The 27,274-nt window shown below is 53.9% G+C and overlaps 1 protein-coding gene across 1 annotated transcript in view; it reads right to left on the reverse strand.

Moving 5' to 3' along the window:
* Positions 1–14,102, reverse strand: part of OTUB2 (OTU deubiquitinase, ubiquitin aldehyde binding 2) — a 19,733-nt gene extending 5,631 nt beyond the window's left edge. Inside the window, exons 1-3 of the mRNA XM_008698231.2 lie at positions 13,904–14,102; positions 2,509–2,604; positions 761–879 (exon numbers count right to left, since the gene is read on the reverse strand). Coding sequence (XP_008696453.1) covers positions 761–879; positions 2,509–2,604; positions 13,904–13,906 — 218 coding nt within the window. The 5' untranslated portion in view covers positions 13,907–14,102. The remainder of the gene's footprint in view (positions 1–760; positions 880–2,508; positions 2,605–13,903) is intronic.
* Between the last annotated feature and the right edge of the window lie 13,172 nt (positions 14,103–27,274).

A 27,274-nucleotide genomic window follows, 5' to 3' on the forward strand; every position in this document is an offset into this window, starting at 1 on the left:
AGGCCCAGACAGCCCCACAACAAGAAAGCCCAGCCCGGACGGTCAGGAGTGCCGCTGAGAGAGCTGCCCTCACAAAGTAGGTCTAGCACCAGGGATTGGGCCTGAGTACTCCGTGCCCTACGGCCACTCTGCTCCCGTGGGCGGGGCGTGTGGGGCGGGGGAGGGGGGGCTTCATCAGATCCTCCCAGGGAAGTGAGAGCTCCAAGATCAAGAAGCAGGTCTCAGCTCCTTGCTGCTCAGAGTACGTTCTGAGACCCAGCAGTGGCAGTGTCTCCTGGGAGTTGGGGAGAACTACAGAAGCCTGCGCTAGACGACTGAATTGGGACCACACTCAACAAGATCCAGGCAGTTTGAGCGAAAGGTGACACAAGAGAAGCCCTGACGTAAGCCTAGACCCAAAGGCCTAAAGGGTCACTCTAGGAAGCAGCTGCTGGACAGAGACGTTCCTCAGCATCGGGTCAAGACCCAGGCTACACACACATTCAAGAACAGGGGTGGCTGAAACTACTTAGAACGGTCAAAGTTTCGTTTTCTTCTTGGAGTGAGTCTTCAAAAAGGCAAAAATGCACCCCACCTAGGTGAACTCAAGCCAGAGTGACGGCACCCATGAGCTCACTGGTTCCATCCCAGACCGCCTGGCTGCCCCCATCCCTGCCACGGCAGCTCACTCTCCACGTTTGGCAGGCCTGCGCCTAGGAAACCCCCTCAGGGAGACCCAGGGTCCCCGAGCCCACCCAGCGGTCCCTTAACACCCACTCACTTGAGGACTTCCCTGCTCTTTCCCAGCAGGGATTCCAGGTAGGAATAGCCCAAGGCCCGGTAGAAGCAGTTCCCATCCCCCTTGGTCTTGCGGATCGCGGTGAACCTTTTGCTGAGTTCCTGTGGGGCAGAGAAGGAAATGTGGATGTCTGCACCCCCATCACCCCTCATGTCATGTCCTGTGGGGACCAGGGCGTCCACCTTCCCCAGGCAGCACCTGCTGCCTCCTCTCAGACTGGCTGCCCCTTCACAGTCTCCCAGCTATCCTATCACACAAATGTAAAAACATCCTGAGCCTGTCCTTGCGGCAGGTGCCGAGTGATGAGCACGACATGGCCCACCCTTGGGCAGCCTACAGTCCAGGGAAGACAGACCATTAGACAACTATGACAGGATGGGAAGCACAGGGGTGCCTCGGAGCAGTGGCATCAAAAGTCTAGGAAGTCTTCCTGGAGGAATAGCACTGAGAGGAACAGAAGTGGTGTGCGTGGCACAGGGGAGGCACGGGTGAGCAGAGGCCTTGAGGGATGTCTGTGTCCGCAGAGTCGGTACAGCAGGCCTCTTCAGACATAACTAAGTGTCTGGCCAGTCCTCCCCAGCCCACCCACCTCCAGCTCTGCTCTGAGCTGCCAATTTCCCTCTGAAATGCCCTCGAGGCTCCTTTTGCTGCCTCATGGGGCTACAGTCGGGTTTTGATAGCAAAGCACGGTCTTCAAGGCGTCAGGGAGTCCCTGGTCCCACCGCAACCACCACCACAATGAGAAGGCTTGGAGCTAATGGGGCCCATCTAGGGCAGGCCAGCAGGGAAGGTCATGCTCCTTGGGAACCCCATCTCCTGAGAGGGCTCCAGGGTACATGAGTCCCTGCGGCCCAGCCCTTGCTCCTGCCCCCAGGAAGTGTTCCCTGTGGCTGCAGGAGACAGTCCTGCCGATGAGAGAGAGAAGCAGAGGCATGCTGCCCCAGAGATGGACAGAGCCCAGGCTCCTCCTGCTGCCCTGGTTCTGTGAGCTGTCCCTGCATCCTGGCAAACTCCCCTTTTGCAAAGCCCAGCCGGAGTAGCCCTTCCCCTCTGAGAGATGCCATAGCACTGTGGTTCTGGGTTGCACCTTATGAGATCAGGCTACCTGGTCCAAATCCCAGCTTGTCCACTCACTAGCTGTAGGACTGGGGGCCTGCCGTTTAATATCTGTGCCTTGGTTTCCTCAGCTGTAAAATGTAGATAATAAAAGTACTGACTTTGCAACATTGTAATGAGGTCTCAGTGGGTGAATAAAGCACTTAGGATAGTATCAAGCTTTAAAAATTTTTTTTAAATTTTCTATATATAGATATAGATATCTTAACTAAAAGATTTCTCACTAAGGCAAATGCCCAACATCAAAATATTCTAGGAGCCCTTTAATTTGCCTGGGAGCCTGGCACCAATGCTAAGCTGTTCTGCTTTCAAAGTGGCACCTTTTAGGGGCACCTGGGTGGCACAGCGGTTAAGCGTCTGCCTTCGGCTCAAGGCGTGATCCCGGCATTATGGGATCGAGCCCCACATCAGGCTCTTCTGCTATGAGCCTGCTTCTTCCTCTCCCACTCCCCCTGCTTGTGTTCCCTCTCTCGCTGGCTGTCTCTATCTCTGTCGAATAAATAAAATATTTTAAAAACAAAAACAAACAAAAAAACAAAGTGGCACCTTTTGACTCCAGTCCCAGCTCCAGCACATTAGCTCTAAGATCTCTCCCCCGCAAACCTCTGTCTCACCTGGATTTTCCTCTGGTAAATCCTGTTTTCAGGATGATCCCGAAGAATTGATAGAATGTCACATTTTTCTGATATTAGGTTAAAAGAGGTTTCGCTCTGAAAGACAGAAAAAGCAGCAAAGCTGTGACAATTTCAAAACAACTGATGGGCTTCCACCAAGTAGAAAGCCTCTGAACAGCTAGTTACATGACATAGGGAGTGGTACCTTCCCACAAAAGGCACATTCCCAGTTCTCTCCGATGTCAGTTCCCTGGACAGGAGTCAGGGTCAGCCCCATCACGTAGGGGTGTCATCCTGTAACTTCCGAATGGATTCATTTTAGAGTATATAACCCCTTGAACCTAGTGAGCCTTCATGCTGGAGTATGACGTGTCCCCTTGTTCTGTCCTTCCTGTCTCATTCATTCTTTTATTCGTCACCAATTCCTGAACATCCAGCCTGCACCAAGAGCGCTGTGCGACAAGCTGGAAATAGAGGTTAGAACATCTTGCAGATGTACCACCTACCGGTGGAAGTCCATACTGAAGCCAGCCTGAGTCTGAGTCCATTCCAACCCAGAGATAAGCTTCCTGGTCCAGAGGCAGGGCTCTGGAGGGCTGAGAAGAAATCCACAGGGAGCAGGTAATGGCAGGAGGTGGCTTCGGGGCCAGGGAAAGTGCAGGAGACATCTCTGTTCTAACAGCCAGCCTCCTCTCTGCCTCATGCTGTTCCTGCCCAGACTCTGCCCAGAGAAGTGGCAGGTGCACTCCTGCCTCCAACCCACCCCTAGAACGGCTCTGATTCCAGCATGAAGATAACGTACGAGGAACTGGTATCAAAGCTACATGGCGTTTAGTGTAAGAGAAGTGGCTCCGGTGCCTGCACACACCCCAAGAGGACAGTTACACAATATCGCACAGCTGTGAAGTTGGTGTTATTTGGGATTTTTGTGATTGGAAATCCAGTTTTCCATCCATTTATTGCCATCATATTGGACAGAGGTGTTGTCAGAGCTGACCACTTTCACTTTATGCCTCTGACTACATGGGCTTTCCTGGGCAGCCGCTCTGCCTCCTCATGGACTTGACAGCCCATAGGGCTGAGGGCTTACAGAGGATTCTCGAGGTTGCAAGCCCCTTTCCACCTGGAAAAAAAGTCTGGATTTCTGTTGATTAGATTTCACCAGAGCTCCACACTGGAAGCAGAGAGCTGGGCCACGGGATCATACAATGAGCTGTGAGTGACTTCTGGGGCCACCCATCTCCACACTGGACAGATTCAAACTTCTGACAGTGAGCTGCTTTAGTTCCAATTCCCATGTCCAGCATCCAGGATGAGGAGAGGTGCTTTGACCAGGCATTTCTGGCGGCCTGGATGCCCCCCGCCATCAAGGTCTCCAAAAGCCACGCAGGCCTCCCTTGGCACAGGACAGCATATCACACTACCCGAGTCCTTCCATTTACCTGATGCCCCAGGGCCCATCACAGGGCCTGGAACAGAGCAGGGCATGAGAGTTTGTTAAATGAATAAAAGCCACTGCCTCCATGAAGCCTTCCTGCTTGCCCTACCCCATCCAAGTCAGGCTTGGGCTCTCCCCTGGACTCACACTTTATTCCTTCTCTCCCTTTCTGGTGGCCTAACATGCCCTTCCCCGTGGGGTGGGGGGGGGGGGGGGGGTCACACCCACTTCCCAGAGAAAAACCTGAGTGGAGAAGGATGAAATACGTTGTCCCAAGAAGAACAGGAGGAAAAGGCTTTCTAAAAGAGGGAACAGGGCATGCAAATGCTTGTGGGTGGGGGAGGAGATTCTGGGGTTTATTTCTGGAAACTTCCATTCCATTCCACCCCCACTTCTTTGCAAAATTAAGTCAGCATCAGGCTCTTTCCTCACTTCAGCTCAGACGGGGGCAGGGGAACCATCAAGGAGTCAAATAACCATTCTGGGGCCGATGCCGTAGGCTGTTTTTCCATCAGCCACTACCCATTTCTTCCCTACTAACAGTCTCTGTTTTACTCCAGGCAATGTGGTAGAAAATGTCCAGGCTAAGTCATGACAACCTTAACCTCCTCTTCAATGATTTTTTCTAGCCTTCCTTGTATCTGTGGGCATCCAAGTGACCAGGGCTGGCCAACTGGATCCATGACAAGTATTCTGGGGGGCTTGGGGAAGGCTTTGGTTTGGGATAAAACGAACAGAGATGGCATGTCCTGTTCCTTCCTCCTCCTTCCTGTCTTCCATGCAGATGTGATATCTACATTACAACAGTCGTCCTGTGACCCTGAGGGTGAAAGCCCACGTGTGGGAGGTGGTTGGATGATCTGCTGCTATCCTAAGTCCAAGATATAGAGAATAACAGGGGCCATGATTTTGCACCTACTATGTGCCAAGCTCTGGGACAGAGGCTTACATATCCCCATTATCTCATTTATTCCCACCAACAATTATTATACCCACTCTACTGACAAGGTCAGGTCCCTTGGGCCAGGAAGTGATCTAATGCAGATCTGACTCTCAAACCCGTGGAAATTCTACCAAGCCAAACTGCTAGGCAAACAGAGCTCAGAGTCTAGCTCTCGAGGGAACAAGGCTGCTAGTCCTTAAAGGAACACTGTGTGCAATGCAGACTAGGGCCTCTGCACCATCGGGCCAGGTCCCAGCCTCCTGCCCCTGCGGCCGCAGCCGGGCAGACAGTCTAGCTCTCTACCCAGTTCAGTGCCTAGAGTAGCATCCCCCAGTCTGAGGACACTTGTCACAGAGGGAACAAGAGATGATTTACAGAAGATGTCTGGACATGGTGTTAAAAGACATCAGGACATCTGGAGGGAAAGTAATTCTCTTTTCAGTTTCCTTCAAACTTTCTAATCCTGCGAAGGAGAAAGGCGGCTTCCAACTACCTTTATCTCCTTCCCACTGTGCTAGTGTCTTTTGGCCAGAGAGCAGGGAGCCTAAAAGGGTTCCATTTTCTTGAAGTAAGCTCTGTGCCCAACGTGGGACTTGAACTCATGACCCGGAGATCAAGAGTCGCAGCTCTATGGACTTGAGCCAGCCAGGCGCCCGCCCCACAGGGTCCCATTTTCATTTGCAATACTTTTTAAATGTAAAACAAGCCAGCTTTGGAGGCACCCGGCTGGCTCAGTCAGTAGAGCTGACTCTTGATCTCCAGCTCATGAGTTCAAGCCCTACAAGGGGCACAGAGCTTACTTCAAAACAAAACAAGCCAGTTTTATTAACTTGGTTGGCATTTTTATGAAAAGTTAACATGTTTTGGGAGCGCCTGGGTGGCACAGCAGTTAAGCGTCTGCCTTCGGCTCAGGACGTGATCCCGGCGTTATGGGATCGAGCCCCACATCAGGCTCCTCCGCTATGAGCCTGCTTCTTCCTCTCCCACTCCCCCTGCTTGTGTTCCCTCTCTCACTGGCTGTCTCTATCTCTGTCAAATAAATAAAATCTTAAAAAAAAAAAAATTAACATGTTTTGATCTATTCTAAATCATGGAAGAGTTCCATTATTGGTATAAACGCTGCTGCACTACGGTTCACTCTGCACTCCCACTACCATGTGCTGATAAAGCAGTGACCCCCGGGACCCTGTAAGTTTCAGAATAAAAAATCCACTTCTGCTTTGAGGGAAAAGCAAGGGGCCCCTCAGGTATGTGTAAACACAGCAGGCATGCCTGCCCGACAGCATTCTCTCGCTCACGCTCTCACTTCTTTCCAGACTCCCATTACCCACCCTCACTAACAAAAGGCTTGTTTTTACAGACTGTGGACTTAAACGTGGGCTCGGGTCTTTCTGAACATGGATTAAAAAGCAGTACCCCCGGTATTGAACGCTGCTTCTGTCTGCCCCAAGCAAACAACGGGGCTGCTTCTGTCTGCCCCAAGCAGAGAACGTGTAGGTAGTTGTATTCAGTCATTTCTGAGAAGATAGGGAGGCATGGAAAGGAGTTTAAGGAATTCATCGGAACTATGTAAGGATACGTACTTAAGATGGTAGAGAAGCGCCAACAGTCAAAATGGGACTATTAGCGTAGATCAGGGAAAGGGACACACACCTTGGACCAGGGAAGCCCATCTAGGTTTTCCACTTGCCTTAATATAAACTGGCCTGTGGGGCAAATTTCCTTAGGCTACTAAATTTAAAGGAAAAATATTAAATAGCAGTTCAGGGCTCCTCTTGGCCACTGAGGGCGGAGCTCCTTACACTCGGGGTTCCAGAGCCCCATGTCAACACTGGCTTCCCCTTTGTCCCTGTTGCCATGCCCCCCCCCCATAGGTAGTCCCTGTGGCACGTGTTTCAATAAGTACCTTTTTATTGAGGGAAAGTACGTAGCAAATATACCCCCGTAACCACTTTTAAGTGTACAGTTCTGTGGTATTAAGTACACACATGGTTGTGCAACTATCACCACTTTCCATCCCCGACACTCTACCCATTAAACATTAACTCCCCACCCCCCAGCCCCTGCAACCACCATCTGACTTTTTTTTTCTTTTTTTTAAGGTTTTATTTATTTATTCGACAGAGATAGAGACAGCCAGCGAGAGAGGGAACACAAGCAGGGGGAGTGGGAGAGGAAGAAGCAGGCTCATAGCAGAAGAGCCTGATGTGGGGCTCGATCCCATAACGCCGGGATCACGCCCTGAGCCAAAGGCAGACGCTTAACCGCTGTGCCACCCAGGCGCCCCCCATCTGACTTTCTGTCTCTGAATCTGCCTATCCCGGGGACCTCATTTAAGTGGAATGAATTGGTCTTAAAACTACAGAGTTGTTTTATGTGTGCGTGTGTTTTAAATGTGCATACAGATTATTCTACAGATCTCGTGACCTTTTTATTTTGCTTCAGTCGATACTATTTCAATATTTACCCCTCCGGACAAATGGTTCCCTGGTGCTTTACCGCCGGTGATGGAGCCTCGGGTTAGCTCCAGCGCCCCCTAGTGGTTGCAGGTGTATTTATTGGAACAGCGGGGGCACAGGGCTTTCCAGAATGGCCCAAGTCAGCTCCAGGAGGTCCCTGTCCCCTTCCCCCTCCCCAGCAACATGGCCCTGGTCACAGCTCTGGGGAAAAACTAGAGTCTCAAATGCCAGGGAGAACCTGGGCGTAGCCTCAATGTACTGGCCCATGTATCTGGTACAGTGCTCTCTGGGTTGGACATTAGCTGACTCTAATTGGTGTTATTTTATTATATTCTAATCCTGGCTGAAAATTTCCAGGATGTTATGTTGAAAGCATAGGCCTAGTCAGGACACCTGAAAGGATTTTAGCCTTTAATTGCTTGTTGGCAAATACATGCTAATTAAGTCAGGCAGCTGGCAACTCCGCTTGGAAGCAGCATTTAGCAGGTTAAGTTGAGGCCTGTATTTCAGAGTGAGAAAAGGACAGGTCTTCCCTCACTGGCTCTTCCCTGGCAAACCTAGGACCCAGCCCCATGCACTCGCAGTTGGGCTCGGCATTCAGACCGGGTTTGAGTCCTCGCTGGGAGCCTGGCCTCGGTCTCCCTGGCCTGGTTTCCTCCCGCAGCCTCAGAGCCCGGGTGGAAAACCAAGCAGCTACTGTGGCAAAGCTGATCCCAGCCCGAGGCACACCCCCTCCAAATGTGGGGAGAGTCAGGTTCCCCATTTTCCTCTGGTCTGCTCTCCAAAGCCTCTCTACAGACCAGAAACCTGGCCAGGTAGCCCCGAGCATTGCTCCACCAGCCTCAGACCAGCAAAAAGCCAGGCTCACCAGCCACCTGTAGCCCAATCTGCACATCCAACCACTTTGGTTCAAAGCCCTGAAATCTTCTGGTGAAGATGCCTCCAAGCGGGGACAGGGAGTGGCCCCCCTCGCCAGGGTCATGGGGGAGTTCCTATCCCACAGCTCTGTATCCCTGCCCAAGGGAACCCCATGTGCCCAGCATTGTTCGAGGATCTGCAGGATGGGGAGAGGCAGAGCCAAAAGGAGCAGGCTCCGGCAGCTCAGTCCAACCGGCCCTAAAGGCCAGTCTCATGAGATGACCTGTGACCCCAAGCAGGACCCCTGCCCTCCCAGGAGTTCTCAGTAGGCTCCTCCTGGAATAGGTACAGCTCGATGTCTGAATTCAGTCTCCCTGGGCTTTCATGAGAAGCAAAATAGTAGGACCATAAAGCTCCAGAAGATCAGGGTCCTTGGTCCCTTTTGTTCATGGTGTACCCCAAGTCCTTGGAACAGTAGCTGGTGCCCAGCAGGTGCTCAGGGATCACTTGCTGAATGAAGAAACCACTGTTGCTGTGCATTCGCCACGGCAGGGGCTGTGGACTATCTCATTTAAGCCTTGAAATATCTGTTTTACAAATGGACACGGAGGCACAGAGAGGCCAAGCTATCTGCCTGAGGTCACACAGTGAGGCAATCTTTGGTAGGGACTTGGACCCTGCTCACCCAGCCCATCAAAAAGTATTCAACAGGGGCACCTGGGGGACTCAGCTGATTAAGCATCTGACTCTTGATCTCAACTCAGGTCTTGATCTTAGGGTCATGAGTTCAAGCCCCACATTGGGCTCCGCGCTGGGCTTGGAGCAGACTTTAAAAAAAAAAATAAAAGTATTCACAGACCTGGGTGCCTTTCTGCACCTTCTCATCCTCCAGGAACAGAACCCACTTGGCCTTCACACGTGCCCCCTTGTCACTTCCTGCCGGCTCCTCAATAGTCAGGCCTTGGGCTCACACTTCTGCCTACAGAGCCCCCCATCAACGTACCCTTTCCTGCATCTATGCACATCCCCGAACTCTGGCTCTGAGGGGCTGGTGGGCCTCTCACAGGCCCACCCTGGGCCCCAGTGGGCAATGCCAGCCCGCGGCCAGCCCGACCGCCCTCTGAGGCTGCTCCACGGGCATGGCTGACCACAGGCTGAGTCAGCCTCGTTAACCAGGCCCAGTACCGCAGAAGCCACGACTCACCGCGTGGCCTGACCTCAAGCTACCGGCTCCTTCACAGCAGAGGCCAGGGCTTCCAGGGGTCACCCGGACAGGCCTCAGAACCCGGCCAACCTCCCCTCTCCTCTCCGAAGGTCCCTGTCCCTTCCCAAGCCTCCCCGGGGCCCCACCCCTGGTCTTGTCTGCCTGGGGCTGGGGTACCCACAGTGGGCTGCCGCTGGAGCTGGAGGGAAACACCCTTTGAACTGTCAACATTAGGACAGCATGTATAATACAGGAATATATAGAATGATCCATTTTGGAATTGATGAGTGATTACAATGTTTGGAGGCAAAAGATACAGGGATGACCCAGTGCCCTGAACCGGTCTCCTATTGCTGCTATAACAGGTTAGCACAAACTCCGTGACTTAAAATCAACTCAGATTTGCTATCTTGCATTTCTGGGGGCTCCAGGGGAAAACCCATTTCCTTACCTTTTTCACTTTCCATGATCGCCCTCCTTCCACTGTCGCAACTCCTCACTTTAACCCTTCTGCCTCTGCCCGCCCGCCCCTATTATAAGGACTTTTGTGATTCCATCATTGGGCCCACCTGGGTGATCTAGGGCCCTCTCCCATCTCAATACCCTTCACGTCACCCCACCTGTGAGGCCCTTGTTGCCATGTGAGGGACCTGATTCACAGGTTCTGGGGATTAGGTGTGGACATCCTCGGGGGCTATTACTCAGCCTGCCCCCCCCATGCCTCTTCTGTGCTGTTCCACTAAGGAAACAGGGAAGCCCCTGCCTCTGGGCTCCCACCCCTCCTGGGTCACAGTTATTGACTAGCCTTGCAGAGACCCTGAACTCAGACCCCAGCCACCTCTCCTTTGACGCCTGGACTCACACAACATGTAAAGGACCCTCCGATTTTCATCTCTGGCCCTGACCTCTCCCTGAAGCTCTGGCTTCAAACAGCCAGCAGCCACCAGGATGTCTGACCAGCAACCCCCAGTTACTGTGCCCCAACTGGTCTCTTGCTACACACCTGCTTCCCCTCCAGGGGTTTCCAGCTCCCCAAAAGGCCCCTCCATCCAGCCAGAGCTCACGCCAAACCCAGGACCCCTCTTGCACTCCTCTCTTCCCCATCAGCTCTGCTCCTGGGTCAGGCCAGAGTCGCCACCATCTGCCCTCAGGGAGGCTGCAACAGCATCGGCTTCCGCTCCTGCCCCCCCACCCCCCAACCACCATCCTCCACAGCAGCTGGGGCAGGCTGCTTCACATGGAAGCCAGAAGAGGGCACAGCTTTCCTCAGTTCCCTCCCAGGGCTCCCCTCACTTAGGAAAAGACTCAGCCTTTTGAGGACAACCTGCCGGGTCCTACAACAGCTGGCCTTGCTTACCTTATGCTCCCAGAGCTCCAGCCTCAATGGCCCTCTTTTTGTTCCTCCAACAATACATGCCCATTTCTACCTCAGGACCTTTGATGCTCCTCTTCTTAAGACTCAGGCAGCATCACCTCCTCAGAGGGGACCTCCCTGAGCGCCCTGTGTAAGGTCGCCCCTCCCCCACCCCCCACCTTGACTTGCTTCATTTCTTCAGCACATTGGCTGCCATGTAGGTTCACTCATTTCCTTGCAATCTGTCTGTCCCGGCACTAGAATGTCAACAACATGAAGGCAGGGACTTTGCGTGCCTGTCAAGATCCCCAGTGCCTGGCACACAGTAATGCTCCAAAAATGCGTACTGAGTGGGTGGGCAAACAGATGCGTGAGCCGGTCTCACCCACCTGGCCACCTCCAACCCTGCGTCCACCGCACTGCCAGAGAGATCATCCACGTCAGCCACCTCTTACTTGTCCGAAGTAGGTTATGGTTCTCACCCCTTCCCCAGCGGCAGAATAAAACTGAAAGCCCACAGCACAGCATGTGAAGCCCTTCTCAGCACATCCTGACCCTCCCTCCTTTTCTCTCCTCCCTCCTCAGAGCGCCATGCATCCACACAGACCTTTCCCAGAATATCGCAACCTTACCCATGTTTCCAGGCCTTTAAGCGCCGTCCCATCCTGCCTGGAATGTACCATTCCTCAAATCCTTCCTGAATACTCCTATATATGCTTCAAAACCCCATTCAAAAGACTCCCTTGTGAGGCCTTCCTGACACTCCTTGCACCCTCAGAGCGTACCAGCTCTCCGCTGTGCTCGCAAAGCCCGTGGTCAGGCCTCCCAGGCCGTGATCAGTAGCTCAGGAATGGCTTGTGTCCAGCTCTGTCTTGACCAACAGGCAGCGAGCTCCTAAGAGAGGTCACACCCCTGGTCTTTCTCATCACTGCCCATCATGGGGCCTGACTAGGGTGCCTGCCTCCTAGGGGCTTGTTTGACAAATAAAAACAAAGCGCAGAAGGGCCCTGTGGTTTTACTGTTCACCTCTCACACTCATTGACTCACCAAATGGTAAATGCCTTTTGAGTGAGCACTTGTTACCTATGGCCCCAGTCAGTGGCCGCCCCAGGCCTGCACCTCATCCCGGCCCCTGCCTTCCTAAGGGGCTCTGTGTCTTCTACATGGGACCCTTCCTCCAGCTTAGCCCGTGACTTTGAAATGGGAGAGGAAAGAAGATGCTGGATTTCCCAAGGACATTCCACCCCCTCCCCGCCCCCCCAGCAGCACCAACAGCACCAGTCACACCACGCAGAAACAACAGTCACTACAGTAGGTGCACAATGGATGCCGAGTACACAAGGACAGACACCGCACAGCCCTCCCCCAGGCCGTGATTCCCAGACAGACGTCCGGTTCGGTGGGTTAGCCACTTCACCCCTCTCCAGGCCCCCAAGCCTTCCCGCCACGGTGAGGCCTTGGTGCCTCTGACCCCATCTGCCCTCTACCTTCCGGTCTTCAGAGTCCAGGGCCGTGGGAAGCTGGGGTCGGAGGCCTGGCTGTGCAGCACAGAGACCAAAAGTTCAGGTCCTCGCCCCCCACCGTCCCTGCCCTGTCCTCAGCTGCCCAATGGTGGCCTTCTAGAAGGCATGCCAGCCTCCAGCTCTGGGGTGGCCTTTGAAACCCATTATGACCCCAGCCCCAGCCACTCCCTAGTGGGTGACGGATGCAGAAACACCGGGGCCCCCTTCCTCCTGGAGCAGCAGAGCCAGGGAAATGCTCGGGCACTGGGGCGAAGCAGGAAGCTGATGCTTCTAGATGCCCCCAGCAGCCGGCTGCTTTGTCCAGGACGCCCCCGACTTGGAGGACCTGCTGCATGTGCCAGTCCGTGACCAGGCGCTGGCCCGTGCCCCAGCCCAGAGCGTCCTGAAGGGCTGACCATCTCCCTGCGCGGACATGGGAGGGAGGAGGCCAAGAAGAACCAGACACCTGTGACAACAGCCACTCTGTTGTCACAGGACCAGCCGCGGCTAGTTACCTGGGTCGAGAGCCCCACGTGCATCACCTCACCTGGTTCTCACAGCGCCCGTTGTACAGATGCGCAAAATAGTGCTGGGGTGCGGAGAGTGGGGGTGGGGGGAGACCAACCAAAGCCTCTTGGCTTTCCAAGGGGTGGAGGCGGCATCTGAACTCAGAGCTGTGTGACCCCAAGCCGCCATGGGGGCCACCAGCTCTTACACTCTACCAGCTCCCTGGAGCAGGGGGCTCAGAATTAAAGGGTTTTAGGCCGTCCTCACACCCAGTCCCTTGCAGAGTGCCTGACCCCTCCCCCCACAACCTGGAAGGTGGACTGATGCAACACAAGGAGCACTGGACTGGGGAGTCCAGAGGCTTGGGTTCAAGTCCCAGGTCTACCACAGTCAGTCCCAGCCCCTTCCTTACCTGGGCCTCAGTTTCCCCACCTTCCTGGTGTGGCCTGGTTCAGAGGGTCTCTGGGGCCATTTCTGCTCCAGCAGTACTCTGAATCAGGGTTCCCTCTAGTCTTCGCTTTGCCTGGACCCCTAATTCACGTCCCTCACAACTTGAGGCAGCCTCTCCACGTGCGTCCTAAGGCACATGCCATCTGTTTATCTTCGGGATGGTGAGGAGGTCCCGCGACCGGGCCACTCCTGCACCTCCCAGGTCACTTGTGGGGCTTGGAGGGAGCCGTCTCCGATGGCCAAGCCCCTGGGTGGGTGGCGCCGTGAGCTGCCCAGTGGGGGACTACTTAACAAAGAGGCCGACCCTTAGCCCTGGAGCCTTCCAGTTCCCATTCCCCTCGAGGGCGCTTACCTTGCGCCGTCGGGTCTGCACCCTCGGACTAGACACCAGGGACTAGAGCGCCAGGGACGGGAGTCCTAGAGGCCGGGCTGGGTCCCCTTCGCTGGGCGTCCACGGGGGATGGCGGGGCCTTGCAGGGCCTTCCCGGGAAGGGCGGGGGCCCCCAGCATCCGTCCCGACTCACTCTTCCCAGGGGTCCGAACGCCGCGGGACCCGCTCTGGGGACTGAGCCTGACGCTCGTCCCCCGTCCCACGAGCGCACATGCGCCCCGGCAGGGAGCCCGCCTACCGCGCTCCCCTTCCAGCTCCTCCTCCCCCGCTTCCCCCCACGACCACTGACCATAGTGACCGGAGCCGTCGGGCCAGGTCCCGCCCCAGCGAGGAGCGATCCGGTGCGGGAGGGCGTCGCGGAAGCCACTGGCTGGCTCCGCCGTTGGGTCGGGCGGCGGGGGCCTCGAGGGCGTGGGGGCGAGCGGAGAATACACCCGACCGCTCCGCAAACCACAGGCTAGACCTCCACTGTGTCCCAGCAAGACACACGCCCCGCGATTGACGTCTGAGGCGGGCAATCAGAAGCCGGGGCACAGGACGTCACAGAAAGTGGGTGGGACTTCACGCGCCTTCAGCCTATGCTTTAGGGTTCATTTGACAGGGTGCCGCCCACTTTTAAAGACACAGAAAGCTCTTAACTAGCAAAGTAGTTAGCCCAACCCAGAAAGACAGGTCTTCATTTGTAAAGGCTGATGGGCTTTTGACCAAAAGTGCAAATTGAGGTCTTCTGAAAGATTAGTTGGCTCTCATTAATTCCTAAACAAGGCCACGTAAGTATAGTTTGTTCAAGATCAGAGGACAGGTGCTTAAGGAACACGTGCCCAATAACATTAAGTTATCTGCCTGCCCTTGTGCAGCTTCTAAATAATGTTTTACCCACTTCCGACTCATGAATCAGGAGGTTACCAGGCACCCAATTAATGGTTGTTGAATGAATGAATTTCCAGGATCGTTGATGCTGTGCCTCTGGAATTGTATGGCTTTGTATGAACGGCACAGACGTGAATCAGGTTTGGTGACTCAGCCTGCATACAAGCTCATTATTACTGAACATCAAACACAGGAATATGTATCATTCAAAGATTCATTCACCAGCCCTCCACCCCTGGAGGAGATGATTTGGGTGGGGGAGGGAGGGTTTCTGGGGAAGGGGGCTCCAGGGCATCGCGTGTGCCCATTTTACAGGTGTTCATACTTCCAGTTACATGTATTAAGCAATTGCCCATTCCCACGCTCACTGTCCTGCCCCAGGCACCAGGCTTGACTCTTGGACAGACAAACATCTGTGTCTTCCAACTGCGTATCATTTACTAGGTGGGGAATTTGGGGTTTAATCATGGTTCAAGGAGCAAGAACAACAAAGACTGATTTTTACTAAGCATTCACTGTGTACTGGGCACTGTTCTCAACTCTCAACCTATATTATCCTACTTAATGTTCTCACAACTAATTTACGGGGATAGGTCCTATTATTATCATCCCTATTATCCCTGTTTTACAGATGAGGAAACTGAGGCACAGGGACACTAAGGTACTTGCCCAAATTCGCCCAGCACTCGGGGGGATTCAGTCCCATGCAGCCTGACTCTGGAGCTGGTTTTGAATTCATTCTGCTGAGGAACCATGCATGTGATCGTGGGAATGTGACTACCACGCCCCTATCTGCTTTTGGAGAGTTCTGCTCTTTGGTTTTGATAGCCAAGGGACTCAGAGAGGTAAGAGAAGCCGCCCAGTGCTGCTCGGCTACAAAGTGGCCGGGCCACGCTGGATCCCCAGGCTTTTGACTCCTCGTCCAGTGCTCGCTCCAAGCTGCGCTAGGCTTCACTCAGGAGGAGTGCCTGAGCCAGGTGTGCGTCCATGCGGAGCAGGTGAGGAGTCTTTGCTGAGGAAGGGAGGGAAGGGCCTGTGGGGCAGGGTCTAGGGCCCTGTCTCAGGCTTAGCCCTGATCAAGCTCATATCTGAGGCATTTAGGGCCTCAAGGAGGAGGACCCTGAGTGAGCTGAGGCTTCCAGAAGCCCTTGTGCTGAGCTATACTAAGCCCTGAACCCTTGGCCCACTTTCCTCCCCTCTCCCCAGGCCCATGGCAGCTCCAAACCAAGCTGGCATCCGTGTTTGAAAGGAGCACGGGGCTGGAGTTCACAAGGGACACTGCGCCCCGGACAGGCTCTAGACTCTGCCACTCGCTGCTGGGTGGCCTCAGATGACTTCCGGGCCCTCTCTGGGCCTCTGATTCCTCCCTTATGGAGAGAGTTGGACAATCTGAGCAATTAAAAAAAAAAAGGTCCCCGTGCTCACTTAGTAAGTGAGCCTTTTAAACAAAAAAATCTTGCCCAGAATCTCAGTATATGTGTAATGGACTCTTTCGTTAACTGTAGCTGGAATGAGTAGGAAAAACTGTAATCTCTTTGGTCCTAACTAATCAGGCTTCTTCCTGAGCTCCCAAAGCTGTTTGGAAGAGAAGAGTCCAGCTGGTTTTCAGGCTGGGTCTGAGTTGAAAACGTGAACATTTTCACAGGGCCTGCCCCAGGGCTGGGTGCAAATAAACAGAATCTGTTTGGAATGGGCTCTCCTCTCCCTGCACTGCTTTGACCTGGTGGCCCGCTGTCCGGGTGGAGGGGTCAGGAGAGAGGCTACCACCAGGCCACAGCTTTGGAGAGCAGGGTTTGGGGCTGGGCTCTGTGGCCCCCATGACTCACAGTTTGACCTTTCCCAGGCTGGCCCCCCACATGACTACATACAGCATGGCCCCAGCACACCTTTCTCATCCCCTCGCTCCCTCACTTCCCCGGTTCCTCAAGGAATGAACTTAAGAGGATGGCTTCAAGTGCCCAGAACCTTACCCGTGCTTCCCCACCTCTCAGCCATTGCTCCTCCCAGAGGCCTGTTTCCCAGGCTCCATGTGACGCCCTCTCAGACTGCTGGGCTGGGCATGAATTCCTCTGAATTTCCTCCACACTGTCCCTGTCCTTCTATGGTGCGGATCCGTTGTGGCCGTGACTTGGCCGGGGCAGTGGGACAACATAATTACAGCTGTGGGCATGGGCAGTGGCATCGAGGATATTCGTGTCGTGATTCTCATGTAACAGCTCTTGGGCGAGCCACACCTCCCTGTGCCTCAGTTTCCTTGTCTGTAAAGTGGGGTCAGTTTACGTATCTCAAAGGTCACTTGTGAAGACTAAATGAGATGGCCCTGAAAAGATCTTGACGCTGTGCTTGGTATCCAGTAAGTGCCCAATATATGTGGGCTTTGCATGGTCGCTACAGGGACCTGAGTCTTGTTTATCTTTGTGTGGCTAAGCCTGAAGGGGGCAAGGTGAGAACAGTCCACGGAGGACCAGGACCCTGGGCGGTAAAGTGCTTCATCTCTGTGCAGGCGTGGACGCCCTCCTCCTGGCTGCCCTCCAGCCCCTCAGGCAGAGCTGTAACTCTGAGCTGGAAAGCTGGTTGAGATACAAACCTGTGTGCTGTTTCCCTGCTGCGGAAAATCTGGAAGGATCAGAGCGGGAGTGAGCCCCCCTCCCTTCCCCCACGCCGGCCCCTGAGAGCTGCGGGCCAGCCCTGGAGGGGTGGGCTGCCCTGGCTCCCCGCACCCCCCCCCCGCCCCCGGAGGGCAGGGTGGAGGAAGAGCTTTTATATGTCCAGAAAAAACAATGGAAGTTGGGAGATTTGAGAATGGGGAGGCAGGCCAGGCTGAATAGGGAGAACATGCTGGAATGGGGGAAGGGGTGGAAGCAGGTGTCCCAGAGCAGGGGCACTCCTCACTCTCGCGTCACCTGCTGGTCTGGCCCAAGGGAACACAGGATCCCGACCTAGCTGGCGAAGGTCCCTCTGTCCCTCCCTTCAAGGCACTGTGAGTATTAGGTCAAGGGGCTCAGCAACAGGACCAAAGACCATTCATTCAACACTCAGCAAAGATTTCCTGCGTGTCTGACAGGCAGAGGCGTGACCCGCACGGACGACGCACATTTGTGCACAAAACGGATGAAAACCGCTGCCCTCACTCAGCCTCCCTTCTCGACCTGTTGCCCAGAACCCCAAAAGGATTGGCGGAGGATGGGGAGGGAGCGCCCCCCCAAACGTTTGAGATTTGATTTTCCACCAGCCCAGGGAGAGAGGACACACAGCGCGAGTTAACTTTACTGTGGGAAAAACGGACGGTCTTTCTCGTACCCTCAGGGAGGGCTCCAGGGGGCCTGTCCCATGACGGCCGCACAGGCTTTCCCAGTGTGAGACAAGGCAATCTGGAAGGGAAGTAATTTTATAAGGCTAGGTTACCCCACGTGTCTGGTCACTTCTCAGATGAAACAGGACCCACAGCCCCAGGAGAGTGCTAGATGGGCCAGTTGTCCAGCCCACTGCCCAGCTGTGCGCGCCCCCAGACCTGGGGTTTGAGACCTAACATGTCTTCAGCTCGGAGAGCAAGTGTGGGACCCCAGGAGCCTCCGGGGCTGGCTTCCACGGGAGGAGAAAGCAGGGGGGTCGTTTACGGGAAGCTGAGGCCCGTGCAGGGAGGGGGGTCCTGGACTTGGTGGCAGCTGCCGGTCCCAGCCCGCGCGTCACCATCCTGAGGTGGGGCAGAGAGCCCAGCTCCTGAGTGTGTCCTAGTTATGAGACCGGCGGCAGGACCCTGACCTCTGTGAGAGGCAGCCTCTAACGGCCCCCAGCAACCTGCCTCCTGTGTTCACACCCTGTGTGACCCTCTCCCCTCGAGTGTGGGCTGGACTTAGTGACCACAGGCTTGTGATGAAGATGTGACCAACTGTCACCTCTGAGCAGAGGTTACCCAAAGACTGTGGCTTCTGTCTTGTTTGCACCCCACTCTCTGTCATTTACCACCTGGTGAGCTCTCCTGTGGAGAGACCCAAGAGCCACCAGCCATCGGAGCACAGAGGCCCCCGGTCCCAGAGCTTGTGAGGAACTTCCTCGGCCAACAGCCAAGTGTGTGAGTCTGGAAGCTGGCTCTCTGGTGAGGCCTCCGCTGAAACCACAGGCCCGGCCGACCGCTGGACTGAAGCCCCGTGGAGACACCCAGAGCCAGATGCCTGCCCAGCCCTGCCCCGATGCCTGACCCCAGGAATAGTAAGGAGGTAATACGTGTTCATTATTTCCAGTGAAGTTTTGGGGTGATTTGTTACGCAGCCTCGGATGACTAATACAGCTGCTTTTGCTCTCAGCCATAGTCTGCTCCTCTGTGAAACGGGATTAATGATACTTGTGTCTCTGGGTACCAGTGGGGGTGACCCCCACCCCCGCCGTCACTTCCTCAGGCTCCCCCTGGAGGCACAGTGCGGGTTCCACCCCACCGTCCTCACTACTGCTTTAGTCACACAAGATAATGTCTAATTGCAAACTCTGGCAAGTGCTGGGAAGAAAGAGGACTGGGTGTGGTGGGAGCAGGTAACTGAGGGCCCTGGCCTCGTCTGGAGGGGAGGGAAGGCTTCTCAGAGGAGGTGAGTTTTGAGCTGAAGTCTAAAGGTTATGTTGGATGAGGTGTCCTTCTCTTCCCTGCCCCCAGCGCTAGTCTCTTTCTCAGCACTTTGTCATCGCAGGGCATGACTACTGCTATGCGCCTGCCTCGGGTGAGGTCCCAGAGGGCAGGGACTAGGTGAGCACAGCACATGGAGCCAGGGGCACATAGTAGGTGCTGCTGCGGTCATCGGGCCAGAGACGGGCATCAGCGCCCGAGTGAATCCCGTGAATCCCATCTCCCGGGTCGTGAGAAATGGAAAAGTTCAGGGCTCTGTGATCCCTGGAAGCTCTCTAGGCTCCGGGAGAGCGAGTGTTTACAGATAACGGAGGTTGTGTGGGGTAAGTGCTGGTTCCTCCGCCCGGGCGCATCCCCCCCAAGCTCCGCCAGGCAGAACTTGCAGTGCAGCAAAGACGCGGAGCAGCTTCAGGGTCATCTGCTGTCCTCAAAGATATTTTGCAGGGAGAAAACATGATTTTTTTTTGGTACAAGAATAACATATTATGAAACATAATGCGAATTAGCTCGTATAAAATTTTCCGATGAAACACAAACATGCAAAGATATTCAGTTCCCCTCAAGCCTGAGCACCAGGCTCCCAAAAAGTCTGGGTGCATGCTCCTCTGCCATTAGAGGCATTTGGGGGAAAGTTCTAGAAACTTTAATCAGGAAAAGTGCCCTAGCTCTGAGGTCAGCCAGACTTGGGTTCTGCCACCTGTGTGCTGTGTGACCTGGAGCGAGTCACTGCACCTCTCTGAGTTGAAGTATCCGTTTCGGTTGTCTTAGAAAAACCCTGTCCCTCCCAGAGGGACTTTGAGCTCATGTTCCTCTCAGACTGGCTTTCCGACTGGTGATTCTCACCTTCTCACCACTTGCTGAAGGAGAATTAAAATTTGTTCATCTTCTAGGTGGCCGCATTTTGCCCAGAATAATTTCTTACATGAGATCACAGGAAAAAGGTGAAATCCAACCATGACAGGAATTTGGGCACTCCCCCTCGGCCCTACTGTATCCTGTGCACGACTTGATAGTAACATTCGAATCGTATAAAGGTCTTAGATCACCTTTTTGAAACCTTTTTAAATGATGTGCTATTCTTATGTGAAGGAAAAAAAAGATGATTTGAGAGCCCCCGACCTCCATCAGCCAATTTTCTAGATAGTGCGAGATCTTATTTTTAGTCAAATCTTCCCAAACCCATCCTGCAGATAATCTCCCCAGCCATTTGTGAATACATTAGTAATGGACAGAAATGTAAATATTTAATTTAAGTACACACACACATACGGGGCCCATCCCATTTTTCTATTCCTTTCCAACCCATCCATCCCGATTCCATGTGTTTAGAGCCGTAAGGCCCGAGAAGCTTGAACAAGAGCGAGGTTCTGCTGGCTCCCTAGAGATGGGTGCCATCCCTGGCCTGGGTGGGGTGCTGGCTGCCCCAAGGTCCCCTTCCCCCTCCTTCCTTGGTAGCATCTCAGGGTGACTTGTGATGCTGTGGAGAGTGGGGAGAGGGCTCTCTTGCCTGCAGAGTTCCCCTGGAGAGCTCCTGAGCTCCTGGCTGGTTTATGAGGGCTCCCCCGGGGAGGTGGTGGGCCCTGAGCAGAAGACATGGATGACCCTGGGGGCCAAGTGGGAGCCGAGAGTCCTTTGCCCCCCGTGAACCCCCTCACTTTTGTCTCCTACCTGTTCCTTAAAAGTTCCACTTAGAGATTGACTCCTTTGCTGAAGACTGCATTCATTCATCATTACCCTGAGTCTAGAAGGAGGCGTTCATCCGGCACGTCTGCTGAGGGCCTGTGCTGTGCCAGGCGCCATCCTGGTGCTGGGGTAGGTGGTTAAGATGAAGCCCTTCCTGGTAGACCTGAAACTAATATGTTATACGTCACATCTACCTTAATAAAAGAAACATGGAAACAAACATAGAAACAAAACAAGGTGAGCCTTTTCTCTTGAGAACTTCTTCCAGTGGGGGAGATGCAGGTGTTCCTGAGTCACACCTACAAGGAGGAGGCAGGTGCCAGGTTCTTGAGAGCCTTGTATGAGAGGCTGGAAGCCCAGAGGTGGCCTCGACTCTCTCTGCCTGGGGCAGGGACAGCTGGGGAGGCTTCCTGGAGGAGGTGAGGCTGGAAGTGGAGGGGCGGGGCAGAAGGGACCTCCCTCAGAGCACATATCACATCGGAGAGCAGCTTATGCCCCTTGGGGCCCTGCAGCTGGAGCATGGGGCTGCTCGGGGGCGAAGACACTGCTCTCCTCCCAGTTCACAGCCCCAGCACGGGACTCCTCGATGCTGAGAGCAGACTCACATCCCTACGTGAGGGCGGTGCCAGGCTCCCCTCAGAGCAACTGAGACCAGCACTTCACTGTGCACGGGGATCCCCCGGGATCTTGCTAAAATGCAGATTCTGCCTTTCTCACAAGTCCCAGGGGATGCCCCGATGCAGGTCCTCGGACCACACTTGGGGTGGCAGGGCCTGCACACGCTCTGTCCTGGAACCGTTAGAGATTTGAACTTGAGCCATGGACTCCTGCCCTAGCTTGCAATTCCCGCTTATGTGCCCTTCAGCCTGGAGCCCCAGCTCTGAAGGGAGACAGATGTGGGCCTTGTCCCTGGGCTGTACATCCTTAGGCGAGTCTTTCACCTCTCTGAGCCTGTCTCCTCATCTGGAAAATGTGGACTGTCGCTCTCAGGGTTGGTAAGCAGACGGCGTGAGCTCTGACGAGCTTAGCGAGGTGCCTGCAGACAGCAAGCATCCGGCGCATGTTAGCTCCTGTTCTTCGTGGTCTTTTTGTTACCAAACCATTTCCAGTTACAAGGACAGATGTTCCGTTTGGAGCCAGTGGACTGGGGCTCATGGCCCTGCTCAAGCCCTGAGTGGCCGTGTGACCTTGGGCCAGCCACACCACCACAGGGCTGCCCCTTCCCTTTCTGCAACGCGGAGCCAGGAAACTGATGCTTTCCAGCTCCCGGCTTGCAGGGGTGACCCGGTGAGGTACAGTGGTCTGTAAGCAGCGTTTCAGCACCGCATTGACAGGTGCTCACTGCGGGGAGACCGCAGGAGCCTGACCCTCCTGATTCCCTCCCGCACACCCTCCTGTCCGACACCGAACACCTGCTCTGCACCCAGCCCGGCTAGGCACGGAGGCTCAGGTGCCACGGAGATGCGGCTCCGGCCCTCATATGTCCCCTTCCATGGGGCTGCAGAGCAGCTGGGGACCCAGGGCTCCCACTCTCTGGACTCTGAAGGCAGAGCCTCGCACAGCACTGAACCGTGCAGAGAACCCAAGCAGCTGGTGGCCAGGGACACCCAGGGGGCTTCGGCACCAGAGGACAGGAAGACGCCTCGTAACAGCCATGGGGCACATGCTGGGGGCAGGAGCATGAGCCTCGAAGTAGCCCAGCTGTTCCTAGGCCAAGAGCAGGGCCGGGCAGGGCATCACTCCTGGGGTGGGGGGCTGGGAATGAAGGCCGGAAGGCCCCGCGCCTTTGCAGTGGGACCCATGGCAAGATAACTGCTTCCAGATGTTTCCTGTCATCTCCATCTGGCCAACTTCCTTACCTAGGGAATGGAACTCAGCATGAGACACCCCGTTTTAAGGCTAGAGACTGATGCGGACTAATTCAGAGTCGAGCCAGCGTCCCCGGACTTGGAGGAAAGACAATATCCACGGAGCCAAGAACCTTGTTTCAGTCTTGAAGACGGTCCTGCAGGTGAATGAATTGACAGCTAGCTTTTTTTCTCAGGGACACCAAAGGGAGGATCAGTGAGATGCCAAAAAGAGTTCGTTTCCAATTAATCTTTCTAATTTTTCAGTAAAGCATTCTTTTTCTGGTTATAAAAGTGAATCATGGGGGTGCCGGGGTGGCTCAGTCGGTTACGCATCTGCCTTCAGCTCAGGTCCTGATCCTGAGGTCTTGGGATCAAGCCCTGCATGGGGCTCCCTGCTTAGCTGGGAGCCTGCTTCTCCCTCTCCCTGCTGGTAAGTTCTCTCTCTCTGTCAAATAAACAAATCTTAAAAAAAAAAAAAAAAAAAAAAGTGAACCGTGCTCACTGCAGAAGCTCCAGGAGATATACAGAAGAATAAGGAAGAAAATCAAAGATTAGAGTCCTGCGCTCCAGAGCCAACCATGGTTCACATGGAGAACAGAGCCCTTAGCCGCTTCTGACCATCCCAGCACGACTTAGGCACACGATTCATGCCCATCACGTGGAGTGGCTCCCCGCACACTGTGACCCTTGGGTTGGAGAGAGCATGGAATCCGGAGTCTGCAGGTGCACCCAGCAGCTATTGCTAGGATACCGTGTAACGAATGACCTCAGCGTCACTGGCTTGCGATGATAAGCATTTATTTCTCGCTCAGGATTGAATGATTTGTGTGGAGCCAAGCTGCCTGTTGGATCCATGTCTGCTCCATGTGGCTCTCATCCGTCTGGAATCAAGGGGCTCCCAGAGCCACATTCTGTCCATGGCAGAGCTCACCCGTGAGAAGTCCCATGGTGTGTGTGGCGGGGGTAGGGGGCTCCTGTTTTAAGCCTCAGATTTGTCATAATCTATTCATATCCTATTGGCCAAAACAAGTCACATGGCCAACCCCGAGTCGAGAGATAGAGGTAAGTGCTCTGACCACCATGAGCCTCTGGCAAGTGCGTGGGAGTAGACACCACCACGGGGTGGGGGGGAAAGGGGGGCGGGGGTGGACACTTGGGACCCCTGATTCGATCTGTTGCACTAGGTGGATATTAACATCCCCCTCCTCCCGAGGGTCATGATCCGCCAGCTTAGAAGCCCTAGTTTAGTACGTATCCTTCCACTCTTCAATATATAGAATTTTAACCAAATTGGGCTTAGATTCTATTTCTTAAATCCCTGCTTTTTTACACTTCATTTTATACCCTGTATTTTTCCTCATACTATTTTTGAACACTTGTAACTTAATGGCTGCAGAATTATAAAATCATAAAATTTGGGCATTATTTATTGAACTCCTCTGAGATACTTCGGTTGTTTCCAGTTTGGTTACTCTGAATAGCAATGTGGTGGACAACTTTGTCTAAACACTCTGCTGGCTTCCGTAACGGGCATTTCTGGGTTTTGCCCTCCCTGCGTCAGGTCCCACCTCCCCGTGATCACCGTAGCCTGGTGTCCCTTCGGGGCAACCACATGTCCCCTTCTTTCAGCTCACGTAGTTTACGCCCCATTCAGCACCGGCTCCAGGGAAAGGACTCCAGCCATAAAAGATATTCCACCTCACTTCAACTCAAAAATTTGACCCAGCCTGGCCAATCAGAGGATGGATTTCCCCCTGGTTACAGAGATCAGTTGAGGATTGGATGCATCGCCTAAGCCTGGCCAATCAGGGATTTGTTTAAAGAGAGCCACCTGACCCAAAGCGAGCCAATCAGAGTGAACCCTGGGACTTGCCCTGGGACTTGCCCTGGGACTTGCCCTGGGACTTGCCCTGGGACTTTCTGCGAAGGGACATTCTCTTTCTTCCTCTAACCTCACCTTTGCAGGATGCAGAGCCGAGGTTGTTTACCTAGAACTGGCGAATGAAGCCATGAGGAAGAAGAGCAGAGCCCAGAGACAGAGACAGGATTCTGTTGACAGTGAGCTCCTGATCAAGCCATGCCTGAAGCTAGAGTCCCTGGCCTTTCAGTTTATAAGCCAGTGCATTCCCTTTTTGGTCTAAGCGAAGTTGAGTTGGGCTCTCTGTCATTTTTGAACCAAATAGCTCCTGTTTTTTTAGCTTAAATTTCTTGGCTTGGAATTATTGAGCCAAAGGACATAAACATTTTTTTAAGTCCCCTGGGACCTCCAATCAAATTGCTTTTCAGAGAGTTATGCAAACAGTATCACAGTTTAGAGAGCCTATCTTACAAGCATTAGCGTATTAACTCAAACTTTCTAACGGGCAGAAATTATATGATTCAATCTTCTTTTTAGTGAGGTGAAATATGTTTCCTGTTTATAGGCCATTTTTATTTATTTTGTGATTTTCTGAATATGAACAATTGTCTTTTTTTACTTTGTGAGAGCTCTTTACATATCAAAACCACTGATCCTTTTCCAAATGTATCACCATTTCCCCCCAGTTTATTGTCTTCAGATGTTTTGATGTGTTCTGAGGTAGATGCATTTTTAACTTTTATGTAGTCAGATTATTTTCAGGTACCACTTCTGTGGTTTTCATGCTTCCCAAGTGCTTCCCGACTGAAGAGCGGGTCAACATGGACCAGATTTTCTTCTTTTTTGGCATTTACACACCGAGTATTTCTCGCCCAGTACTGGGAGAGCCATCTCATTGGGAGTGCCCCGGAACTTGCTAAGAATGCAGATTCCTGGGCCCCACCTCAGAACCAGCATCTCTGAGAATAAGCCCTAGGTATTTCCGTGGTTAGCAAGTGTCACGGTGGTTTTAATGAACATGGAAGTTGGAAAGCAACTACTCAAAGGAACTGGAATATTCTACTGTGTATGGTCTAAAAAGAGGACATAATTTTATTTTCCTGCCAAACAGCCAATTTTTTCAGCACCAGCCACTTGCCAATAACCCAACATTCCCAGGACGGTCTGTAGGAAGAATTTTCTCACACTTGGAGTTACTTAAAGCTGGAGTCTGTTGGCAGGTGATGAGCTCACGGTCTCACAAAGTGTCCAAGCCCTGGGCCACTGGTGTCTCGGAGTCTCGGGGTCTCAGGGTGTGAATGGGCAGTCGGATGAAGTGATATTTCATAAGGCACTTGAACCCCTGCTTTTTTCTCCAAATGCACTTGAAGGCCTCTTTGCAGCTAACATGGAACCCAAGAAAAAGCACTTTGAAGGTACAGGGTTGGGGTTGAGACAGCTTTCTGTTTGACAGAAAAGCCCAGAAAGGATAAACCCTGGAGTTCTGGGACATGCCTGTGGCAGCACGGCCAAGCCCAGCGCCCCGTCCGTCTATTTCGTGACCCAAGTCACTCCCGGGGGAGGCTGGGAGCTCCTAAGAGACCTGGCTGCCCGTTGCAAATGCGGATAGATGGCCAGGCCACTGCCACCCCAGGCATTCCTCCCTGAGGAGTGTGACAAAACATCTGAAGCCGACCTACAAAGGCACGACCAGTGCACAGCGTGCAGACGGCAGGGGACAGGAGGACAGCAGCCGCCTGGGCCCTCACAGGCAAAGCCAGGGAGCCAGACAACCACGCCCTGGGCCTATACCAGTGTGTGTCCAGTCCCTCCCAGGAGGTGAGACAGGGTGGGGCCCGTCATGCAGTGACACCAGTGACGCCGAAGTCCCACCAGGGGGCGCTAGTGCGCCAGGAGGAGCAGAGCCGGCCTAGGCATTTAGGATTTGCCATTACTCTAAAGCAGCAGTTCTCAAAGTGTGGTCCTGGGACCTGCAGCAACCGCATCGCTCTGAACATGCTAGAGATGCAAATTCTAAGGCTTCTAAGACCCCAGATTGTGCCATCAGAAGCTCTGGGAGTGGGGCCACGTGCTGTTTTCACAAGTCTTCCCCATGATGGTTCAAATCTAAGAATCATTGGCCCGGCACGTGCCCACATAACAGGGAGAGTGATGGGATACTTTAGATCTCTCTGGAAAGCAGATGTCGTCGGGAGAGGGAGATCCGGGAAAGGTAAAGAATGTGGGAGGCTCCCTGCAAGGGACTGCATGAGTCCTCCCACCCCATATTCACGTGGGAAAATCCTAACCCCCAGTGCGTTAGGAGGTGAGGCGTCTGGGGGGGTGAGTAGGTCATGAGGGTGGAGCCTCCATGAGTGGGATTAGTGCCCTGATAGGAAAGATCCCATAGAGCTGCCTCGCCCAGCACGAGAAGACGGCGTCTAGGAACAGGAGGTGGACCCTCACCAGACCCATCCAGTAAGTGGGAGAAATAAATGTCTGTTGTTTAAGCCCCCAGTCTGGGCTTCTGTGACGGCAGCCCAAGTGGACTCAGACACCCAATGTGTGGCCTCTGGACCCAAGTCCAAACCTGGTAGCCCGGCCGTGGACCCCATGAGGGTCCTGCAGTCTGCCTTCTCAGCAGTCGGTCACGTTCTTCATGCCCCAGCCCAACTGGAAGCCCCTCCCCTCGAGTTCCCTTCCCCTTCTGAGCCCTCCCACCACCTCGGCCTTCTCCGATCCGACTCAAGCCCGACCTGGAATGTCCTCTTTGCTCCAAAGGCCTGTGAGATCAGGAAACCATGG

This window comes from Ursus maritimus, unplaced genomic scaffold (genome assembly GCF_017311325.1).
Source record: "Ursus maritimus isolate PB19 unplaced genomic scaffold, ASM1731132v1 scaffold_25, whole genome shotgun sequence".
NCBI classification, from domain to species: Eukaryota; Metazoa; Chordata; class Mammalia; order Carnivora; family Ursidae; genus Ursus; species Ursus maritimus.